Source organism: Mastomys coucha, unplaced genomic scaffold, assembly GCF_008632895.1.
Source record: "Mastomys coucha isolate ucsf_1 unplaced genomic scaffold, UCSF_Mcou_1 pScaffold13, whole genome shotgun sequence".
In the NCBI taxonomy this organism is placed as follows: domain Eukaryota; kingdom Metazoa; phylum Chordata; class Mammalia; order Rodentia; family Muridae; genus Mastomys; species Mastomys coucha.
This window is the reverse complement of record NW_022196895.1, coordinates 52,997,162-53,019,335: the sequence shown is the minus strand read 5'-3', so window position 1 is coordinate 53,019,335 and position 22,174 is coordinate 52,997,162. Positions and strand designations below refer to the sequence as shown.

The window sequence follows — 22,174 nt, the reverse complement described above, 5'->3', positions numbered from 1 at the left end:
ACACACTCCAGAATCTTATTTATTTTTATGTATGTAAGTGTTTTGTATGAGCCTGCATGTTTGTATGAGCACCATATGCATGCCTTGTGCCTGCAGAAGTTCGAAGAAGGCCTCAGGTATCCTAGAGGATGAAGTTATAGATGGTTGTGAACCTCTGTGTGGGTGCTGGGAACCAAACCCAGGTCTTTTGTATGACCAACTTCCTAGCCATCTCTCCAGCCCCACACCCCAGAATCTTATATTCTGTGCATTTCCTTTTCCTTTCTCTGCTCCTTCAGAAAAAGCTAGGAGACTGGATACTTTGATCTTCATTTTCTAAAGTTTTCTTTCTTTCTTTTTTTCTTAAAATGGACTTTCAGACTCCTACTACAATGAACTATTCACAGGAAAAAGTCAAGAGATCCATCAAATCATGTTCAGCAAACATAAAGAAAAAAACCTAAATACATTGATACAGTTGGGATTTCCTGGCTTGACAAGGTTTGAATGTAGAAGACAAGGGTTTGAGTCTCAGACACACTTAGACCTACATGTGTATAAATAGATGTAGTCCTTGCTATCATCCTTGGACAAACACCTGGCATCTCTGTGGCATCTCAAGCTTACTGTGTCATGTCTGGGCCCCCTCCTTCCCTTGTTTTACATCTATCTACCCCAGTCAGCCATTTGGACTTCTGTATGTGGTGCCTCCATCCACCTGCCTGGGGATTGCTCTTTTTGCTGGTGTGTTTGTTCACTTGCTTGCTCATTGCTATAGGTCCTTGCTACATAGCCCAAGCTGACCTCACAATCAAGAACTTCTGCCTTTGCTAAGATTGTAATAATGGACTACTGTGCACAGCTAAGACTTGTTCTCTATTTTTATTATTTATTGATATATTTTAACTTTTTATTCAATTTTTCATGCAATTTGTTTTAATCATGTTTTCCCCCTTTTCCAATTTTCAGATCCTTCTCACCTCCTACACACTCAACTTTATGATCTCTCTCTCTCTCTCTCTAAAACAAACAAAAAAGAAACACACACAAACTCCATTGGAGAAAACTGATTTTCTTTTCCTTTGCCAGTGGGTATCAATTGCAGATCATTTCTTGTTTGGGGATGGTACCCCATATCCACTTTTCCCCTCTTTGTCTGGGTTCCTATCTGGTTTGAGCCTGTGCAGGTCCTGTGTGTACCGCCACAGTCTCTGTGGTTTTGTGTGTATATCAGTCTTGTGTCTGGAAGACATGGTTTTCTTTGAAGTCATCCATCACCTCTGGGTCTTACACTTTTTCCTTCCATTCCACATAGCTCCTAAGCCTTGAGGGGAGGAATCTGATGAAAACCTCCCATTTAGGACCGAATGCTCCAAGGTCTCTCACTCTCTGCGTACTGTCCAGTGATGAGTCTCAGTGAAGATGCTTCTCGGATGAGGGCAAAGGATTGTTCATCATTCCTTCAGCCTCATCTCCATATCTAAATTGTTACTAGGACTCAACCATTTCAACTCAAAACTGTATTTAACACTATCCACATCTCTACCCTCCACACTGTTCTTTACCTTGCCAGAGCCTGAATTAAAAAACCCTCTAACCTTCTTCCCTGTATCTACACACCCATGTCACCTAAAGAGTCGGTCTTACTGTATCTCCTCTTTAAAGTTTGTCAAAAGCCCCCCACTTAACATCACTTGGAATAAAACCCACACTGTTTAATTCCACTCACATGATGATACGACCCATTACTTAAATCAGAACCTTTTAAGAGTGGAGAGGGAGACTGGAGAGATATCTCAGTGGTTAAGCACTGGCTTATATTCCAGAGGATCAGGATTCGATTCCTAGCATCCCCATGACAGCTCATAAGCATCTGTAACTCCAGTTCCAGGGATCCAACACCCTTATCTGGTCTCTGTGGGTACCAGGGATATACTTGGTGTATAGAATTACATACAACAAAATTACCCACATACATTAAGTTAAAAAATAAATTATTTGTGGCAGTGATGGTGCAAGTCTTTAATGGCAGAGGTGGATCTCTGTGAGTTTGAGGCCAGGCTGGTCTACAGAGTGAATTCTAGGACAGCCAGGGCTACATCCACAGAGAAACCTGGTTTGGAAAAACAAAAACGAAATGAAACAAAACAAAATAAAGCAGAGTAGAGAAGGAAATGCTAAAACTCACCCTAGGACAGCAGGCTTAACTAGCTTGTCCTGGTGAAGCCAGCTATAGAGTCACCCTAAAATAGCCATGCAGCCCCGGCATTGGCTGTTGCCATTTCTGCAGTCTCCTCCCTAACAATGTAAGGCCTGCAATGACCTTCACTTTATCACTATGCTCCGCCATGCTGGATTTCTTTCTGCTTGCAAAAGCACCAAGTGTTTTCTACTTAACAGCTTCCACAAGGGCGGCTCCAGTCTCATAGAAGGAGCTTCCCCTGTTTTTCCAGCCCCCCTTCCATCTTGTCCTTAGTCTCAGCTGACACAGTTCCTCTTCTTAGAAGCCTTCTCTACCCACCAAGACTTGTCTCTCCTGTCCGTTCTTTTTCCCTGCATCCTCCCCTCCCTCGCTCACCACTCAGGGCTGCAAAGTATACTTTTGCTCTGACAGCCCCACAAGATCTATGAAGACAAGAGTTAGGTTTCTTTGTTATCTATCCCTAACACACAGTAGGCTCACAGCAAAGACGGCAGAGCAAATAGATGAAAAGGACCTAGCCGACTCCAGATCCTGTTTTCATACAAACCCTGATTCTACCTCATCTCTCAGAGACATGACACAAGGCTCACCAATACAGTACCTGTGTCCAAAGTCAGGGTTTCTGCTAACCTTGGTTTCAAAAGTGTCAGTCTTAAATCACAGGGGACTGCCTATAGTCCCATAGAAATAAGTAATATATGAAGTGAAATTAAGTGAACACAGACACTAACAGCTGGCACTGAACGGTGCCAGCACCCTGCTGACTTATCTACATGCATCATTTATGTCAGTTCCCACGACTGTCTAAAGTCATGGTCCCATTTCATGAATGAGGAAACTGAGGCCTGGAAAGGGTAAGGCTTATTCAGAGGGTCACATGTGCAGGTGAGGCTGAATCAGGCTTCAACACTGGTTTGTCTGTTTGTTTTGAAACTGAGGGAAAAGGAAATTTGTGAGCAGCCTTGAGGGGAGGCTTGGCAGGAAAAGGAATGGCTAAAATTTAGGATATAACACTGTGCACCAAAGTCAGCAAGATTATGAAGACAAATTTGTATGAGCAAGACTTCCTATCTGAGAAAAGCAAAAGAAAATCAAGTGTTTTGCTTTATCTTAACTTGCTAAAAGAGAAAATTTTGGTAGAAAATTGACTTAGAATTTAAAAAAAAAAAGTATTATGTTTTAGGTCTTAATACTAACCAAAATAGAAACCACTGTGTGAATGTAAACTGTGGGCTAGACAAATTATATTCAACAGGCCCTAGTGAATAGTAGTCTAGCACACTGGTTCTCAGACTGACGGACACCAGGATTAGCATTCTGCAATGTGTAACTGAGTGTCGGACACCAGAGTAGTTTGGAGGCACTCAATGGACTCTCACACAGCCAGTTAATGCATAATGAGACCTACAATTTGGAGGAAGACTGGAGGGGTACAGGTGATGTACTCCATAGCTGCATTCTGTCTAAAGAACAAATTGCTTTACACATGAAAATATGATTAAGCACATATGGGAATATTTGTCATTATACATGCATATAAATACAACCACTTTTAAAAAGTAGTTCTTCAGTTTCATAGCTAACTTATAACAGACATCCAAATATACATAATGTTGGCTGAGGCTAATGACATGGGTCTGTGATTCCCAGATACTCAGGAGGTTGAGTCAGGAGGATTACAGGTTCAAGGACTGCTTGGGCCATATTGTAAATTCAAGGTGAGCCTGGGCATTTACTGAGACTCTGTCTCAAAATAAATTACTGGGAGTGCACCAGTAATAGAGTACTTGCTAGCATGTGTAAGATCCTGGGTTGAACACCCAATACTGGAAAAACATATTGAATAAAACAGAAGGAGTCACTGAATTTCTTTTAATTCATTTCCTTTTAGGAGGACTACACTCAATGCAATGATAACTGGGTGGCCTCCTGGTTAGTTTTTACTGTGAACTTGACCCAATCTTAGTCACCTGGGAAGAGAGACCCTCAACTAAAGAATTGACTCAATCAGATTGGCCTATGGTTATGTCTGTGAGGGATTTTCTTGAGTGATGGTTGATGTGAAAGAGCCCAGTCCACTGTGGGTGGCACCATCCCTAGGTAAGTGGGTCTGGACTATATAACAGAGTTAGGTAAGCATGAGCAGGGATGGAGCCAGTAAGAATCCCTTCTTCATCATTTCTGTTTCGGGTTCCTATTAAATTTCTACCCTGACATGCCTCCATGATAGAGCATAAGCTGGAAGTGTAATCTGAACTAAACCCTTTCCTCTCCAGCTTGCTTTTAGTCATGGTCTTTAATCACAACAACAGAAAAACAAATTAGAATAGATGGCATTTACAAACTAAGGCACAGATTGATTGATCAAGGCTACTGAATGTCCTTATTAGCAAGGGTTAATATACATCTGCAACGCACAGTCTAGATAAACTAGTCTTATTTTCTTATTCAAAACCATTTCTGCTATAAAACTTAGTTTCCCACCTGAAATTCTAGGTCAGTAAAAGTGTCTCTGGGCTCAATACCATTCAAGGTAATCAGATCATTTGTAAATATATTTTAATTAAGTTCAACTATGTAATAGATTAAAAAAATAAAATGGCTACAATTTGAGGGGTCCCCCCTATAAAGAAACAGAGGCCAAGTTCAAGGCCAGTCTGGTCTATATAACACATTCCAAAGTCAATCTGGGATATACAATAAGACCTTGTCCAAATAAGTAAATAAATAAATAAATAAATAAAGGAAGGAAGGAAGGAAAGAAATGAAAAGAAAGAAGAAGAGAGACTATTGAGTCTTGATCCATTTGTAAGGGTTGTTTCATCTTATACATGAATATTAAGCAACATGACATAAACAAAGGCTTAAAGGCATTTAGATGTTAGAGAGTGTCATGCTTATTGCTGCCTTTGGAAGCCAGATGGCTAACATGAGCCCACTCTACCCTTCTGGAGACCCCATGGGCCTAGTCACTCTTATCATCCAGCCAAATGCCAAACAGGAAGTGAGCATTTCCGGTGGGTCTGCCAGGCGAACCTACGGCAAATAGCAGAAGAGACTTTCCCACTGAGCCTAAGCCACACAGTAAGAAGCCATTGGCTAGTAAGTACCTGATGGCCTAAGGCTACTAAACTTGACATCGTTTGTTTGTTGTGAGTCAACTGACGCTTGCCTATACTAACTGCTCAAGTGCATGGCTCTCATATATCAACATACACATGCACAGCACCTAAAGACTGTGTAAACTATAGACATTGCATAAAATATACTATTAATTATACAGAAAGGGTTTTGGATACATGCATTGCATGAATTATATATAATGGCAAATCTCTTCCCACTTCATTAGATGATAGGGAACAAATTAGGCTTTCAATTAAAGCAATGATTCTACATGCCCTCCCACCCCTCCCCCCCTTTTTTTTAATCTCTAAATGGCCCAGAATTTTGCAGGGACGTTCAAAATATAAGAATTAATAGATGACTCCAACTGTGTATCCAACATGATAGACTCATATAATCTGCATTTATCTAACTTTAATAGAAATTTGTAAAGCTAATCTTTTAAAATAGCTTTCACGAATAAGGGCATTTGACTTGTTTCTAAATCTTCTGAATATTTGATACACATCATTTCAGTATTGCCTTGATCTATATAACTGTTAAACAATCTTATCTACTTTGTTAGCCAGGCATGCATTAGTCTGATGGGACCTCTATCAAAAGCATTGGAGTCTTGTGATAAAGAAAATAAAATCACTCTCCCCCTGCATCTAAAATCACCAAAAGCCAGGTCACCATGGTTCTCTAATTTCCCTCAGAACAAAGGTCTTCTTTTGCTTTCTTCTTTTCTTAGGTTTGCTGCATTATTAGATTTCATCTGTTTCAATATGCAACAATACAGTCCACTGGTGACGAGGCTATGTAAGCCTTACCTTATTTTAATAAAGGAAGCCAAACTCATGGTTTGTGTTTAACTGTGCCAGCCCCTTATTTATCCGAAAGCTGAAAAGTAAATCTTGGCAGGAGTGTATCACCTAAATATTCAAATGTTTCATGTAAGAGGAAACAATATGTTCCAATGAAGGAGACCCAAAGTTGATCATGGCAAAGTTATACTTGAATCATGTGGACAGTATATTTTACACACACACACACACACATCAATACAATACAAAGTACATTTTTCTTCTGTTCTTAGAAATGTCTTAAAGAATAGAACAACTGCATACCTCTATGTCTCTATAGCTCTTGTGGATTTGATATGGCTAAGTATAAATGTACTACCATCTGCACTGAATGCAAACAAGATTCTTTCTGCTAACATCTGAGCTATTGTATACTGTACTAGCCTTTTGCCAAATGTATCTTTTCCAGAAGTCTGCAACTGGGCTGGGAATTCTAAGTCCTATGTATCTGGTCTTTGGAGGAGGGCAAAGAAAAGAATAGGTGGGAAGATATTGTTCAGGGACAGACAAGCACAGTAGGGTGGGCAGGATTATAGCTTCCTGTTCCCAAATTTTTGGAGAGCTTTTTAAGCTGAAAGACCCCTGTGAGGTTTTTTATTTTTCTTTTGGTCAGAGCAATCAGTTCTGAAAGCAATTCCACATGTGACAGCCACATGTGAAGCGCTTTCACAAACCCTCCCATTTCCTTTCTGTAGCCTTTCCTTCTTCTACAGATGTGCTGTCAAGCAAACGATGCTCAGTGAGCATGAAGTTTTCACATCCTGAACTTGGGTTAACCCATCTCTCCATGCTATCTCTGCTTCTAAGGGAACGTCACACAAGCCTTCTTTTAGGGAAAAGGTCTGTTAATCTCAAAAGAAAAATCATTTTTACCAGTCCCCATCGATAGATAAAATAACTTAATATCTAACCACAACCAATAACCTTAGCCCTTTGGACATGGGCTTTCAGTTGATAAACTGAAAACTTTAATAGAAAATGTTTTTTTCCAGAGGCAGCTGGCACTCACCTGTGAGTGTTGTCCAGGTGGCAGGGGCACCGCTTGTCACACTTGATGCCATAAAGCCCCTCAGGACACAGGCGTGCCTCGCAAAGTTCACCTGAAAAGCCTGCTTCACACAGGCATGTGCCACTCACATGATAACACTTCCCTCCGTTGACACACCTGCAGGTCTCAGCACAGCGAACTCCATAGGTCCCAACAGGACATTCGTCCTGACACCTATTCAAACAAGAGTCCAACAGTTGGTTCAAAGGGGCCTAACTGCATAAATTGAAGTGCTTTGTGAACCTATAGTATTCATATTTATTCTATTATAGGTTAAAAAAAAAACAAAATAATGAGATATATCACTCTGTAGCAGTGAGAACTAAATACAAAACTAGAGGAATTTTGAGCTTCCAAACTCAGATGTCCTTTACCCCAGTTTAAGAAAGCTTGGAGTTTTCTAACAAAGTTTTCGAGGAAGTAGAATATTGCCCTCTGTTGTGAAGGACTGCCAAATGGCAAGGGAAAAAATTTTACCTTAGAATCTTTTTAACAAAGAAGAAATGGCCCAGAGGGGAGAGATGCTTTGGTAAGCTGGCTGAGGTGGGAAGCTGATTCCTGGAGGAATGAAAGGCATCCTAGCTACTCCATGGAAAGCATGAATAGTTAACGGGGCCAGCCAAATCTCTTTTTGGAGGGGTGAGGTGACTGGGAGCATCCGGCCAAGAAGACAGAAATACAGTCTCATTTAGCAGAGCACACACACACCACAGTAGGGGACACTGTCTCAGCAGACACTTCCCATGTGGCTTTCCGGTCATGCCAGACTCTGATTTTTCCTTTTCTTAAAAAAAAAAACATGTAGGTCAGTATTGCGTTTTCCAGATCTGAACCATGCAAGCAGCAAGACATGCTTAGGAGCAATGGCACAGAAGCAGTTCCAAGAGAAACAGCCTTCCTACCAGGCTGGACACAATTCTAAGGATAGGGTGTGGTGAGCGTCGGTATTGGGATTCTAAATGTAGAGGGGAAGGCTTGGGAACCTACTGACATTTTGCTGGTTGATGCTGGCTCTAGTATGCACTAAGTTTGATGGGGAAAAGCAAGGGGGGGCTCCTAAAAGCAGGTTTCACTGCTTCTAGAACTTTCCCATTGCACTTGTCAGCCCGCTGCCACTAAGTGCTTAACCACAGGAGAAATTCTGGAGCAGTTAAATGAATTCTTCAAAAGAATTCAACTGTAGACTTTAGAGCTACATGTAGATGACTATAGCTATTCTTCAGACATTAGCGCTTTTCTGAAATAAATGCCATAGTTTTAACCTTCAAGATGCTTTTATAAACCAAGTCATCTGATTTGTTCTCAATTTAGAGAAAGACTTTGTGAGGTGCAGTGATTCACCTGATCCAGGCTTTTTAGTAAAGGCTGGCAAGACAGCTTCGCAGTAAGTCTTACAACTCAAGCCAGTGGAAAAAGAGATTAAAAAAAAAAAATGACCAGTTCCTCACCCTCTTCCATAAACTTTTAAACAAACAAACAAACAACAAATGTTACACTTTGGGTTGGTGGGATGATTCGGTGAGAAAAGAAAACTAATAGCTTGAATTCGAGCCCACAAGTCACGTGATTGAGGGACCGGACTTCCTCAAGTTGTTCTGCGCCACCCTACCCCCAACACACACAGTGAATACATATGTGTTAACCGTGTTAATCAGGAAAAGGCTGGATCTTGGGCTATCTGCACAGTTTTAAAGTGGTTTAAGCACTATGTAAAGGCTGTTGGAGGCGGTGCATGTTGGACGTCTAGGAAAGTTGCGTTGCCCCGTCACAGGGAACTAATTTGTCGGACTCATTGTGACTTGGCAACAGTATTTTCTTTCTCTTGGAAAGCAAAATGTATAATAGCCGGTCCTAACCTGTATTTATCTTTCTAGCCTCTAATTAGAGATCTAGTAGTTTCTAGTATAAATGCAAAACGAATTCACTTGGGTTTGCCTTCTAAGCCGTAGCTATGGCAACAGGTTCTCTTTGTCAGTGCTGCAACACCTTCCTGTCAGTCATGGGAAGTACACCTGGGAAACTCAAGCAAGGGGCGGAGCTAAAGTGCCTTTCTAGTCTTTTCCCTGGTTTTAAATCACTGTTAACTGTACACATGTACAAGCTATAGTGTGATGATTCTGTGTATACAGAGCATTTTCTATTTAAATGAACATAAACATAGCTCGGAGTAGCTATGACTTTCGGGTTGGTCTCTAGCTTACGATCATCATTTCCCTTTCAAACCATTAAAGTTGCTGTTAAGGTACCACAAGAAAAATAAGAAGGGCTACCTCAGGAATCGGTAATACGTCTTTCTTAAGAAAGATGGCAGAGAAATAACAGAGGGTAATAAGCAGAAAAGAAAAGTACAAACAATTTTATTAAACTATTGCTTTTTTTTTTTTTTTTAAAGAAGACTATTTCTATTAAAAAGAAAAGAAGAAAGAACTTTCTAATAGTGTTTTGGAGTAAGGGAAAAGGATGACCATTAGGTAGACAAAACCTGACAAAACACTAATTAACCAGGCACATCCTTACACCAATAATCACTCTGATCCCTACTGTGTATCAATCACACTATGAACTTGGGGATGAAGTCAGGGTGGCAGCTCCTTCTCGTTCTTCGGAGCATGTCACTTCCCAGAGTGACCAGAATAGCTGAGTGGAATCATGATTAAGTGTGTAAGGCTCACACTCTTCCATCAGACCTGGACTCCAGGGTCAGCAGCCTGCCTTTGTAACATCTGGAGCTGCTGTCCTGGGGGAAGGCCAATAGGAATGGGAAAAGAGCCAACATTTCCACAGCCGTAGAGACAGAGTGGCCCCAGCATTGAAGACCAGCGCTGCATTCCCCCAACCATGAGCTGCAGTTCCTGACTTTTTGCTTGTATCTGAGCTTTTCTTCACTTTCAGAATCACGCAGAACACAGGTCTGGCAGGGCTGTCTTGGGGTTCACTGAGGCAGAGTCCCTTACTGAGTTGTGAATACTCATTGAGCACTCTTTATAGGCATGGGTCGTGTCTTATCATCAAAGAGCCACAGAGTGATCGGTGACACACCATTAGCACCCTCCAAAGCATCTTCAAGCAGGGCTTTGTGAGGGTCTCAGTCCATCTTCTCCTCATTCTTGCCAACTTCACTGGATTGCATCTCCTTACCACAGTGTCCTTTGGGCCTTTCCACAGACCTCAAAGCCTCTTATTTGTCATCTGCTGTGTCATCCCGCCAGCCTGCAGGGCTCACCACTTGTTTCCCTGTGGTGGGGTGTCGGCCCCACATCCTGGGTGTATTTGCTGGCAGCTGCCTGTGGTAGCAACCACTGTGGAGCATTCCCTCCTAATCACTCCAGGCACACTGACGTCTCAAGACAAGTGAAGGGATACCAATGATTCTGACCCTGGCATCTCCTCCCCACCTCCTGCCACAAATTGCCCACAGCCACTCCCTGTCTTCTTTTACAGAGACAAATGTGCTTTCTGCATATGTTAATAACTTAAAACAGAGGCAAGAACAAAAACGGAAAACAGTAACCACAGGGCATTACCAACGCTCCACAAAAGCTTGCGTAGAACAACTCTCCCATCCCACCTCATTTTTTCCCTTCCTTAAATTTCAAAAATTTACTTGAAAATTGGCTGCTCTTCTCTTCCCCCGTGTTCCAACTTCACTAAGCACGTGCTCACTGGCCTTGTAGGTGTGATGTTTCTGTGTCGCTTTTAAACTCAAACTCTCTAGAGCCTAAAACATTATATAAAACACTGCTTTAGATCCTGGTTGGCTTTGTTCCTCTCCTCTTCCGACCCTGTTTTCTGTAACGTAAATGTGTAAGCACAGCTTGGAGCTAGGCTGTGGATCACAAAGTCACATGGGGTAGCCCAACCCTACATTGTAAAATGAATAACCAAGGTGTCTAATTCATACATCAAAACAGTAAAAGGAAATGATATAGTTGTATTAATAAACAACAAAATGGGGGCTGGAGAGATGGCTCAGTGGTTAAGAGCACTGACTGCTCTTCCAAAGGTTCTGAGTTCAAATCCCAGCAACCACATGGTGGCTCACAACCATCTGTAAGGAGAGGTCTGACTTCTTCTTCTGGAGAGTCTGAAGACAGCTACATTGTATACATATAATAAATAAAATCTTAAAAAAAAAAAAAAGAATGGATGGCTGTTACAGTCAGGTTTTCTGCAGTGCTAGTAGTGGTGAGCCCCAACATCTGGGTAGCACACCACCACTCCTAAAGAAACGCTGATGGCCAGTTGCCTCCTCCATAAAAAAAAAAAAAAAAAAAAAAAAAAAAAAAAACAACAAAATGGCTTTTAATTAATTTAAGCAGACACTTCTAACAGAAGACCTTAACAAAAGGAAGGACTGGAAAAGAGACACTGGGTAGCGAAGGAACTTGGAAACAGCAGATATACAATTACTCAAAGCCGTTTGCAATAAAGCAGTACAAGGAAGAATTCCCACATTGACCTCCTATTGGTCAGCAGCACTCAGAGCTTCAAATAAGTAAAATAAGGAAATGATCTATCATTAGAAATATTTTGAAACCAACGATCTCTAGTGGCGGATACTATCATTGCAAAACCAAACAACTCCAGTCTTTGCTTAAAACATTTAAATTAATTTAAAAATTGGTAAAGTGAGGATTAACTTATGAAGCAAATATTTGAAAGCAAGTTTTCCTCTATCTAGAAAGTACCCAGGTAGAAACAAAGATAATTTCTAATTACAAAATGCTTAGAAAATGCATTTAATAAGTATATACAGACACTGCCTAGAGAGGTGAAGACGCTTATAGAATTTAATCGAGAGCCATAAAATTAAAGTAGAAATTAGGAGATAAAAAAACACACACTAGGGTAAAAAGGCTGTTTTAGTTTATATACATCATTAAAATACAGTAGTGTGTAATTATATAATGTCCCTAGACATTAGCCAAACGCACAATTGCTAGTGTTTGCACGGTTCCTGCACAACACTCAGTCACAAAGGCTTTGTGGATAAGCTCCAAGACCTTCAGTTTACTGAATCTTATCACAAGCTGGAGGAAAGTGTCATGCCCAAGCATTTCGAGAACGTGGGCTCTTTGTTGTTATGCTGTCCGCCTGTCTGCCTCTCGGGTCACTGTGCTCTGACTCCACACCATAGGCAATGAACTTAACTGTCCAGTCTCCTAGGACCAGAACAAAGTTGAAGAGGCAGGGCAAGAAGAGCTACCGAGGTAACAGTTTGCCCTCTAATACAGGAAGTGGCCAACCATGCATGGAAGAGCTTCAGGAACACGGACAGAGCAAAATCACTCATTTGCTTCTGCTTCACACGACTCACTGATCTCTAAGTTCTCCCACAGAACTGATGCCGTCACCTCCACACAGTATAATAAATACAATGACTATTCTTTTATTTAGATGATGATGATGATGATGATGATGATGATGATGGGTTTTTTTTTTTTCGAGACAGGGTTTCTCTGTCTCTGTATAGCCCTGGCTGTCCAGTCCGTAGACCAGGCTGGCCTTGAACTCAGAAATCTGCCTGCCTCTGCCTCCCAAGTGCTGGAGTTAAAGGCATGCACCACCACTGTCCAGCTGTTGTTGTTATTATTATTATTATTATTATTATTATTATTATTATTATTATTATTATTGTTATTAATGTGTGTTCACATGTGCCGGTGTGTGATATAAAGTCTTGAGTGTAAGCTCCTGCAGAGGCCAGAAGTACAAGGGTTACTGGTGTTTGTGAGCCACCTGACATGGACACTAGAAACTGCATTCAGGTTCTCTGCAAAGGCAGTATGCACTTAATCACGGAGCCATCTCTCCATCCCCAGTGACTAACATTCTTAAGGATATTCTGGGCAACGAAGAGGAAGCTATACTTTATATAAGACCGTGAGTGCATGCTCCATTTGAAAATCAACCTGTCAGTCGCTGCATCCCTTTCCTCATATGTCACATCTCAAATCTATCTAAAAATATTGAAATTGTTAAGTGTATGTCCTAAGTACTCAACATTTCAGAAAGACACGTTCGTCATGGGTTCTGACCGGCTGAAGTTTTATTGTCTTTTTTTCTAGTGTCTCTCTGATTTCCTCAACTTCACTATTATTGTTCTGTGACTCGGTTTGCATACATTCCGTGAGGATAGAGGCTTTCAAACACTTTTAGACTGTATGGATGCTTCTGAAGTATTAGATCGTAGTTACAGGCACAGGGTACTGAGCGTGCTCCCTGGACTCTCCAAACTTTCCTTCTAATTGGAGTAATTAAAATCGTATTCATTATGAGTAGTCAGAGAAACATGAGTGTGTCCTTACCGCTCCCCTGTGTATCCTGGGCTGCAGTGACACTGGCCTGTGGCAGCGTCGCACGTTCCTCCGTTGTGGCACTGGCATTCTTGGGAACAGTTCTTTCCAAAGCGACCCTCAGGGCAGGGCTGACCACACACTGTGCCCTGAATTCAAAGAGACTTAGAAAATTAGATGGGCCATCAGCCAGCACCAGGGAAGGCAGAGAGAGAAAACAGGGACAGCAGAAAGGGAGGGAGGGATCTGGGGACAGGGCTGTGAGACAATTAGATGAAGGGCACTTCAGAACACAAAAATGTTCACCATCTTTGAAATGTGAGAGATTTCAAACTGACCCATTGACTCAATGAGACTATACCTCAAGATACATTCAAAGACACCAGAAAAGTGATCCTAAGAAATTTTCATATTAAAAAATGAACCTTAAGTTAAAGTTTCATAAAATTATCAATGCAACCTAAGCAATCCATAAGCTCTCCTAAGTATTCTTCCCTGAGCTTTACATGCGCCATAAGTCAGCAATGCTCACTGAGCATCCCCTGCATAAGTAGCAACCTCTGGTGCACACAGAGCATCTGAATGCTCCCCTAGAGCTAAATACTACCACTAGGTTCTTTTCTTCAAATGGTATAATATTATAATTATGATACAATATTAATATGGCATAAGATTAAAACTCTGTATACTTGAATTAGCAATAACATTGCCTAAGAAGGACTTCTACAGGGATTTATTTCAGAAACTTCTATTTCAGAAGAAAAGACGTATTTTCCAATTCTCAGGTCCAATAAGCACTTCTGAAGTAAACTTATTTCCTGAGGAGAAAGCCCCAACAAGTCACTAGGACACTTCTTCTTGCCCTAGGAGCTATCCTTAGCAAGCATAGTCATATGTAGTCCACTTCTGGGCCTGTGAAAGTAAGGCACGGCCCCAAGTTCTCAGTCTATCCATGAAAAACACCCACTGTTTTCTACTTTACTATGTAACTTGGGCCTAGGAACTCTGATTTATTGGAGTTATAATCAATAGAATATTTATTGGAGTCATAATTAGCACAAACAACATAACATAATGGGATTTCCCTAATGTTTTTTCATTATCCTCTCTCTTTCAAAGCGGACAGACTGTGTGTACTCTGAAATTGGAGCCTAGCTAGAACACCAGATGGTTTGCTAAATGTTTATTCTGGATAGCGTAAGAAATACATTTTCTCTAACTACTGGCTACCCACAAAGGCAGTTGGTGAGCTAATTAAGTCCCCTCTGGTGGTTTCTAAGCTATCCACAAACAGGAAAGATTCTTCCACAGGCTCTTGGAACCATCAACGCGTTTAAGAGATGATGGTTCAGGTTAGTGTTTAACGGAAAGTCATCTGCAATGCCAGGCACTGTGCTAAACCTTGAGAGCCAAAGATAAGTGACCTTTGCTTGGTTTGGTCACAGGTGATGAGGAGAGCAGACATAAAAATAGCTCGAGTCCCTCTGCGCTAGTGCATGCCACTGCACTTGACCGAATATAATAACATTGATGAAGGAATGATCAACCAAGGGCCAGCGGACAGCTGACCGAGGTTTGGTATGTGGTGGGGGTCTGGTGCAAATGCTCACTTTCTCAGGGTCTAATTCTAACAACCCATAGTGGTCCTTCGTAATGTCCAGGGATGCTATTGAAATGTTGGATTTGAATAAAGCCTAGAATGAGCAAGCAGCTGAAAGATGATGATGGTGCTATTGGCTGATATACATGGTGAGGGTGTGTGTGTGTGTGTGTGTGTGTGTGTGTGTGTGTGTGTGTGTGATAGGAAGGCCAGTTCACCTTTGGAGACACCTAACACAACAATACAACAATATGTCGTAAAGGAGAAATTTATGTTGGGAGTTCAGTTATCCACAGAGGAAAAAAAAGACTGAAAGCTTCTATTAAGAAACATCTGTTGTGGCCTAGAGGAAGTGGCTGAGGGCAAATTCTGGGGTCCCACTGAATGGACTCATCCGTCTGCCTCCTGAACTCATAGTTCTGGGCTGCGGCTGCAACTTTCCCACACCATAACTTCCAGGTATCAAGGAAACACTGCCACCTCAAGATGAGGCAGCTTGAAGGCCCTAGCAGTAAAATACCTGCAGTTCCTCACCCGGAGATCTTGGACCTCCCTGGACACTGCCTCTGTAGCCAGCGTGTTCCCTTGTCAAGGAGCCAGCAAGGCCTAGTATTAGCAGAAGGCTAAATACACGAGCTGAGAGAAGGATTCAAAGATAATCTGACACTTCTACTCGGGTTTCTAAGAAATGTTGACTTGCACTCAGATCCAAAGGGCTGAGGTATATATATATATATATACTAGGTTTACTTTCCTAACATTTGCTCTGCTGGGCCTGCTAAAAAAACACTTCCATGATCCTTCCACAGCTTCCTACAACCCGCTGGCCCTCGGCAAAAGGCTGCACCCTCTAACTCCATTCCTTACCTAGCTCCTACACTTTGCTTAAAAAAAATCAGACTTTGGCCAAACTTTCATCATTGGTCTGACTAATTCATTGTACATAAGCCCCAGTTGTCTTGATAAAACTCTCCCTTACATCTTAAGGCCCACACCTATGGTCTTTGCTTCCAACAAAGAGTAATTCAGGTAAATTCTATTCTCCCCATTCGCCTGTAGAAAGTATGGCTGAAATGAAGCCTAGACATTTGGTGACATCGTGACTACAGGCTACCAAGGTTGGAGAAACTAACAGGGTAGTTACAAATCACATCTGGGCTCAGAGAAGGTAAGATAAAGACCCCAGGAAAGCAGCCAATGACTGCTAAAGCGATAGGTCTGAGAGAAGTTTCTGTAGAAGAAATGGCGTAGGAAGAGCCCTTCAGTGAGAGAAGTGGGAGAGATGGTCACTGAAGAGGCAGAGAGCAACAAAAGACTAATGACAGAGAGATGGGCAATGACATGAGTCAAAGCTCTGGAGAAACAGAGCAGGGGAAGAACAGAAGAGTCCTAGTGGACCTGACAGTCAAAAGTCACTAGAAGCTGGCTGTGCAGGAAGAGTTCCTGGACAGATATGGTAATGATTGCTCTTGTAAGGCACTGCACTTCTTTCTTAAAGAAAATGCACATAAACGAATTCAGAAGGATGAGAACTAATTCTGTTTCCTGGCTTCACATGGACAATCAGGAATGCTTTCACGCTGTGTATCCCACATAGCAGTAGGCCTATAGAATTACTACAGAAAGAAAAAGCATTATACTCAAAGTCTGGGAAGCTTCGTTGAGGGTGGCTTATTCTTACATTGTCTGGAAAGTTCTACAATTCTTGAACTGCATGACTGACTCTTCAGATTTATAGGACAGCCTAATATTTTCATGTGACACATCCCGTTCAGAAGGACATCATCATAGACAGTGGTAATCTATGGATACAATTGGGAAGACAGCTATTAAATAATTTCAGTGTTTGTCGGTTGTTGTCATTTGTGAGATTAGATAAGTGCTTCTTTCCTCCTTTGGGGGAAATGCACAGTACATGGTCATTATTGTTTCCATGAGAGCTCTTAATACACTCTACAGACAAGTACAGGATGAAGCTCCCTCCTGGCTTCTCCGGACTGAGGACGGGAAATGGCTGTGTCTTCCCAGAGTGGGAGTCACAGACCCCGCTGCTACTTGGCTTTGTGGTAACATCTCCATATGATATTCTCTTTTGTGTCCTGGAGTATGTAATTCTTGGGGGTGGAAGGGACACTTACCATCCAGCCAGAAGGGCAAGAGCACTCTCCAGTGACATGGTGGCACACGCCTCCATTTTGGCAGGGACATCTCTGCTCACACTGTGGGCCATGTTTGCCAGGAGGACAAAGATCCTCACAGCTGAGGGACATAAGTGAAACAAAAGATACTGCTATTTATCCAGGTACAGGATCCTCAAATTCACAGATATAATATCATCCAGAACTGTAAAATATACCACCTTTTCCCATTCAGTAATTATTAATTTAATCAGAGCACTAATGAGAGTGGATGGAAGTGTCCTGATGGACCATTGGGTCCTTGGGTCCTTGTTTTGGTTTGAGCTCTCTCCCTGCACACACACACACACACACACACACACACACGTGTGTGTGTGTGTGTGTGTGTGTGTGTGTGTGTGTGTGTGTGTGTGTGTGTGTGTGTTTGCCCATATGCATGAATGTAGAGGCCAGGGGAAGATGTAGGTGTCCTCTGCCAGTCTCCACCCTATTCCCTTAGACAGGGTCTCTCACTGAACTTGGAGCTTACTGATTATAGCTTAGATGGTTTCCAGCAAGCCCCAGGGATCCTCTGTCTCTTCTTCCCTCCCTTGATTCCCAGCACCAGGGTTACAGGCACCAAAGACCCACACCCGGCTTTTTATGTGGGTGCTAGAGGTCCAAACTCAGCCCCTTAGGCTTGCACTGCATGAAATCCCACCATCCATCCCAGGGAACTTCCAAGGGCAGAGAGAGCTCTCCTGTTCTAGAACTCCAGGGAGAAACATGCACTTTTCCTGGATGGCTTACAAAGCTCTTGAGCTGGAGTGCAAGCTGCCTTCTTTTGGAAGTTTGTTCATGTGTATAACATGAAAGAGGATCTAAATGGTCACATGCTCCCACTATCACAATCAGCTTTCAGCATCCTCTTCTTTTGAATGAGAAGCCCTCAATCCTTTAACCCCACTGCCCTTCGACCTTCCCCACTAAACCACCTTGGTTTTGCTCTGATTAAATTCCTCCCAGCTTCCTGCAGCCCTGTGTAACGTTGACCTTGATGAAAACCTATATTAGTGATATTAGCAATTAAGCAATTTGAGACACTAATCTATTCTTCTGAAAACCGGGGCTTTCTAGGTTAGTGAGTTCTTTGTTTCTGTTTTGTTTTGTTTCTTTAGCTCTACTTTACGGACATTAGCACTGTCAGCAGGACATATTTACCTAATCAGCTACATTTCCACAACTATTAGCTCTGTGATTTAAGAGAATAATTTTCTCAGTAAGGGAAGAAGATTTTTCTATTTCTTACTCTTTTTTTTTTGGCCAAATTTCGAATTTTAAAAACTCTGTTAACAGGAGCAAGCCAAAGAATGCCCTTCTCAAAATGAAGTCATGGAGATTAAGGAATTACTTCAGAGTTCTCTAATAATAATGATAATAATAATAGTAAGAATAAGAAGTTACTATTAATAAGTATTATTTTATTATACACTAATACTTTCATTATAAACATCTGCAATACTTCCTAGTAGATGTGATATGTGCATTTTTATGTTTATAATGACATATATGTGACCATGAGCACCAATGACTCTGATGACCTTTTACATTCTTGACTTTTTCAGTCTTTTTTCTCAGGCTCTGGATCCACCCGGAAATATCCAGTTAATTACCACAAGGGCAGAGCCACCTGGACCACTATTAACTATTCCTAGACAGTGATGGAATTGTGGGACATTTTCAATATCCATGCCTGCCACAGTAACCCTCAAATACCCTCATTCACATAACATCTTGGCTGAGCTCTAGCATTCAAAAGTCAAGCAGCAGGGGGCCCTAGTGGCCACCACAGCTCGTCCCCCACATCTGTGAGGCGCTTGTACCCTGAACCCAACAGTGGCGATTGAGGAAGCAACGCAAGTCAAGGCATGCAGTATCTGCGGTGCGACTCCACAGCACACCAACTTACAAGGCTCCAGTGTACCCAGGTGAACAACGGCATTCCCCAGTGATGTGATCACAGGTTGCTCCATTCTGACACTGGCATCTTTGGTGACAGTCGTTACCGTAGGTACCCTGTTCACAACGGTCCTCGCAGCGCCATCCCCGGTAGCCCGCAGTGCAGTGGCAAGCCCCGGTGATGGGGTTACACAAAGCTCTGTTTTTGCATTGACACCGGCTGCTGCAATGAGGCCCCCAGTGATCACCGTCACAAGCTAGGAAGAGAAAAAGAATGTGAGGATGGGTCTGGGCCTTTCTTCACTCTGTTCCCCTTGGTGAGAACAGTAAGATTTCTTCATGACATTACCACATTTTTTTTTTAAGATAAAGTTTCTCATCTCCTGGGGTAGCCCCAAACTATGTAGCAGAGGATGTCCTTGAACATCTGATCCTCCTACCTCCACCTCAGGAGTTACTGAGATTTCAGATGGGAGCCACCACACCAGATGGGGATTGAACTCAGCTTTCCCAATGCCAGGTAAGCACTGTGCCCATGCTACATCCCCAGCCTCATCTTCATCCTTAAACTGAGCATCCAGGCTCCAGCATCAACAGCTCCACTGTGCACACTGGTGCTCAGGGTACTATCCAAGGCTCCACTCCACTGCTTACGCATTACCATATTCTTCTCCAGCTCCAGCCTCAATCTTCCTGTTCTCTAATCCTTGAATGTGGCGTTTGATGCAGCCATGGTAATGAATGAGCCAGTGAGAGACACAAAGGGAACCTCAGGAGAAAAGAGGCTGGGGGGCAGGGGTGGGGAATGAGGATGAGTAGTTTGTACAGATGGACGCCATCTATTGTGCAAGGAGCTGCAGTTGAAGGATTTTAAGCAAGGAAAGATGGAGCCATCCTTGGTGTGAGCAAAAGGGCAGCGAAGGACTGAGAAGGAAAAGCAAAGATACAGAACAGGAAGAAGAGCGACTAACTGGTCAGATCAGTAGGAGCTGCCTGCACCCACCACGTGACAGGGAATGGAAGCAGGGACCAGAAGGCAGGCCATTAAAGATCTGTCTGGCTCTTCTGCAGTCTGGGTTTGCAAAGATACAAACAGTTCAAATTTTTGTCACTCGGTAAGCCCAGGGACCTCCCGAAGAGAAAGGTGGAATAAAAGGTGTAGCCTATTTAAAAAGTACATCCAACCTAGAACTGAAAACAGACAACAAGACAAAAGATCACAGGCACAAGCAACCATACAAAACAAAAGGAAGAAGTAGAAACTGAAGGATGTCTTATGTGTGCAGGTTTGAATAATAAGGGTGGCTGTTCGGTAGACGTCAGTGAGCAGGACTGCAGGTCAGTAGAGGGACACAGCCCCAAGCCAACCATCTGGAAACCCAAGAGGGACACAAACACACCTTGCTTGGTTCAGGTCCCCCAACTGTTTTCATTTATTATTAGATACCACAACTGTCACCAGGGAGAACTCTTAGGGCGAATTGCTTTTAGGAATAACTCTAAGTTCAACAGACCTGGAATAATATTTTTGAAAACAACAGTTCTGACCACGTGGCGAACAACTCACCAGACGCATAGGCTCTGTCTTCCGACAGCATAATCTACCATGGATTTCGTAACAGCAAAAGGTTTAAATGAATAATTCCATTTCTAATCAGCACGGCTTTGGTCTCATTAGTATTTTAATAAACACACTTTAACAGAATTAAAAACAATGAGCGAGAATTATTGAACTTAAAGCAGATGAGGAAAGCAATTACCTACGAGCACGCACAATCTTCTTTCGCAAAATAAGATTAGGTGCTAACTCTAAAATGAGATCCAGACCTAGTTATTATTCATATCTGTTCTTTTGTTGTTGTTGTTGTTGCTTGTAGCTTAGGACTCTGAAATTTTAAAATTGTTAAGTTTTAGTCTTAAAAGAAAGCCGGGCTATTTTAAAATTGTACATACACAGTGCCTTATCTTAGGTGGAGGCAGGCATCCTGTTTTTTAAAGTCTTCTGAAATAAGGTACGTGGTCCTATGTTACTTGTTCCCTGTCTCATAATCATCAGTAGTGAGGGAAATCTTAATTCTCCCCTAGAAAAATCCACCATTCCTTTCAAAAATCCATTTCTTCTGCTTTAATCCCAAAACAGCCTAGTTGATTCCTAACCTGTTACAAATAATCTTATCTCTGATACATGAAGGCAACATTCATTAACTCTGCTCTGTGTTTTGTGGGGCGTGGCGCACATATCTGTATGTGGGGGTCAGAAGCTGATGTGGGTATCTTCTTCATTTTGATACCTTAGTTTGTTTTTGGTTTGTGTTTTGTTTTGTTGAGACAGGATCTCTCACTGAACCTGAAGCTCAGGGATTGATTAGACTGACTGGCCAGTGAGCCCTCAGATCCTCTACCTTTGTGACATGGCCTTAGGAATATAGGCATTCATCACCACATCTGTCTTCTTGCGTGGGACTTGGAATCTGAACTCGGGCCCTCATGCTTGCACCACAAGCCCTTTCCTGACTAAACCTCTTGACCCCATTCGTTAGTGAACTACACGTTGCAGCTCAAATACTCATATCAAATACTCAGTTCTCCAGGACTTGGTATTTTCTCCTTTGCTAGACTCTCTCCAGAGTTTTCATAGCTTCCTCAAGTTGTGGGAGCCTCAGGTTAAACACCTGTCTCCTGTCACGCTCAAAGGAAAGTGAGCTGACAGACATAAAAGGCAATTTTATCTTATAAAATTACTTTGATAAGATACCAAGGTTGTATTTTAAAATATTTTTAAATGCTATGATGAATTATTGTAGGGCCTATTTTCCACTGGGACATATAATAAGAGTTGGGCTAAACACAGGCTCATCACAGAATGTGGTTTGTAAAGCTACGAGGGTGGCAATATGAACAAGAGGTAGGTACTGAGGAAACAAGACCAATCTCTTCTCTCCATGAGCCTTCCTATATCCCAGGCAACATTTTTTTCAGAAAAGCAAGCAGGCAGGCACTAGCT

At 42.1% G+C, this 22,174-nt stretch overlaps 1 protein-coding gene across 1 annotated transcript in view; it reads right to left on the bottom strand.

The window, feature by feature from the left end:
• Megf10 (multiple EGF like domains 10) overlaps positions 1-22,174 on the bottom strand; it is a 161,469-nt gene that overhangs the window by 43,260 nt on the left and 96,035 nt on the right. Inside the window, exons 6-9 of the mRNA XM_031365731.1 lie at positions 19,181-19,427; positions 17,233-17,353; positions 13,507-13,643; positions 7,160-7,372 (exon numbers count right to left, since the gene is read on the bottom strand). Of these exons, the coding sequence (XP_031221591.1) occupies positions 7,160-7,372; positions 13,507-13,643; positions 17,233-17,353; positions 19,181-19,427 (718 nt within the window). The remainder of the gene's footprint in view (positions 1-7,159; positions 7,373-13,506; positions 13,644-17,232; positions 17,354-19,180; positions 19,428-22,174) is intronic.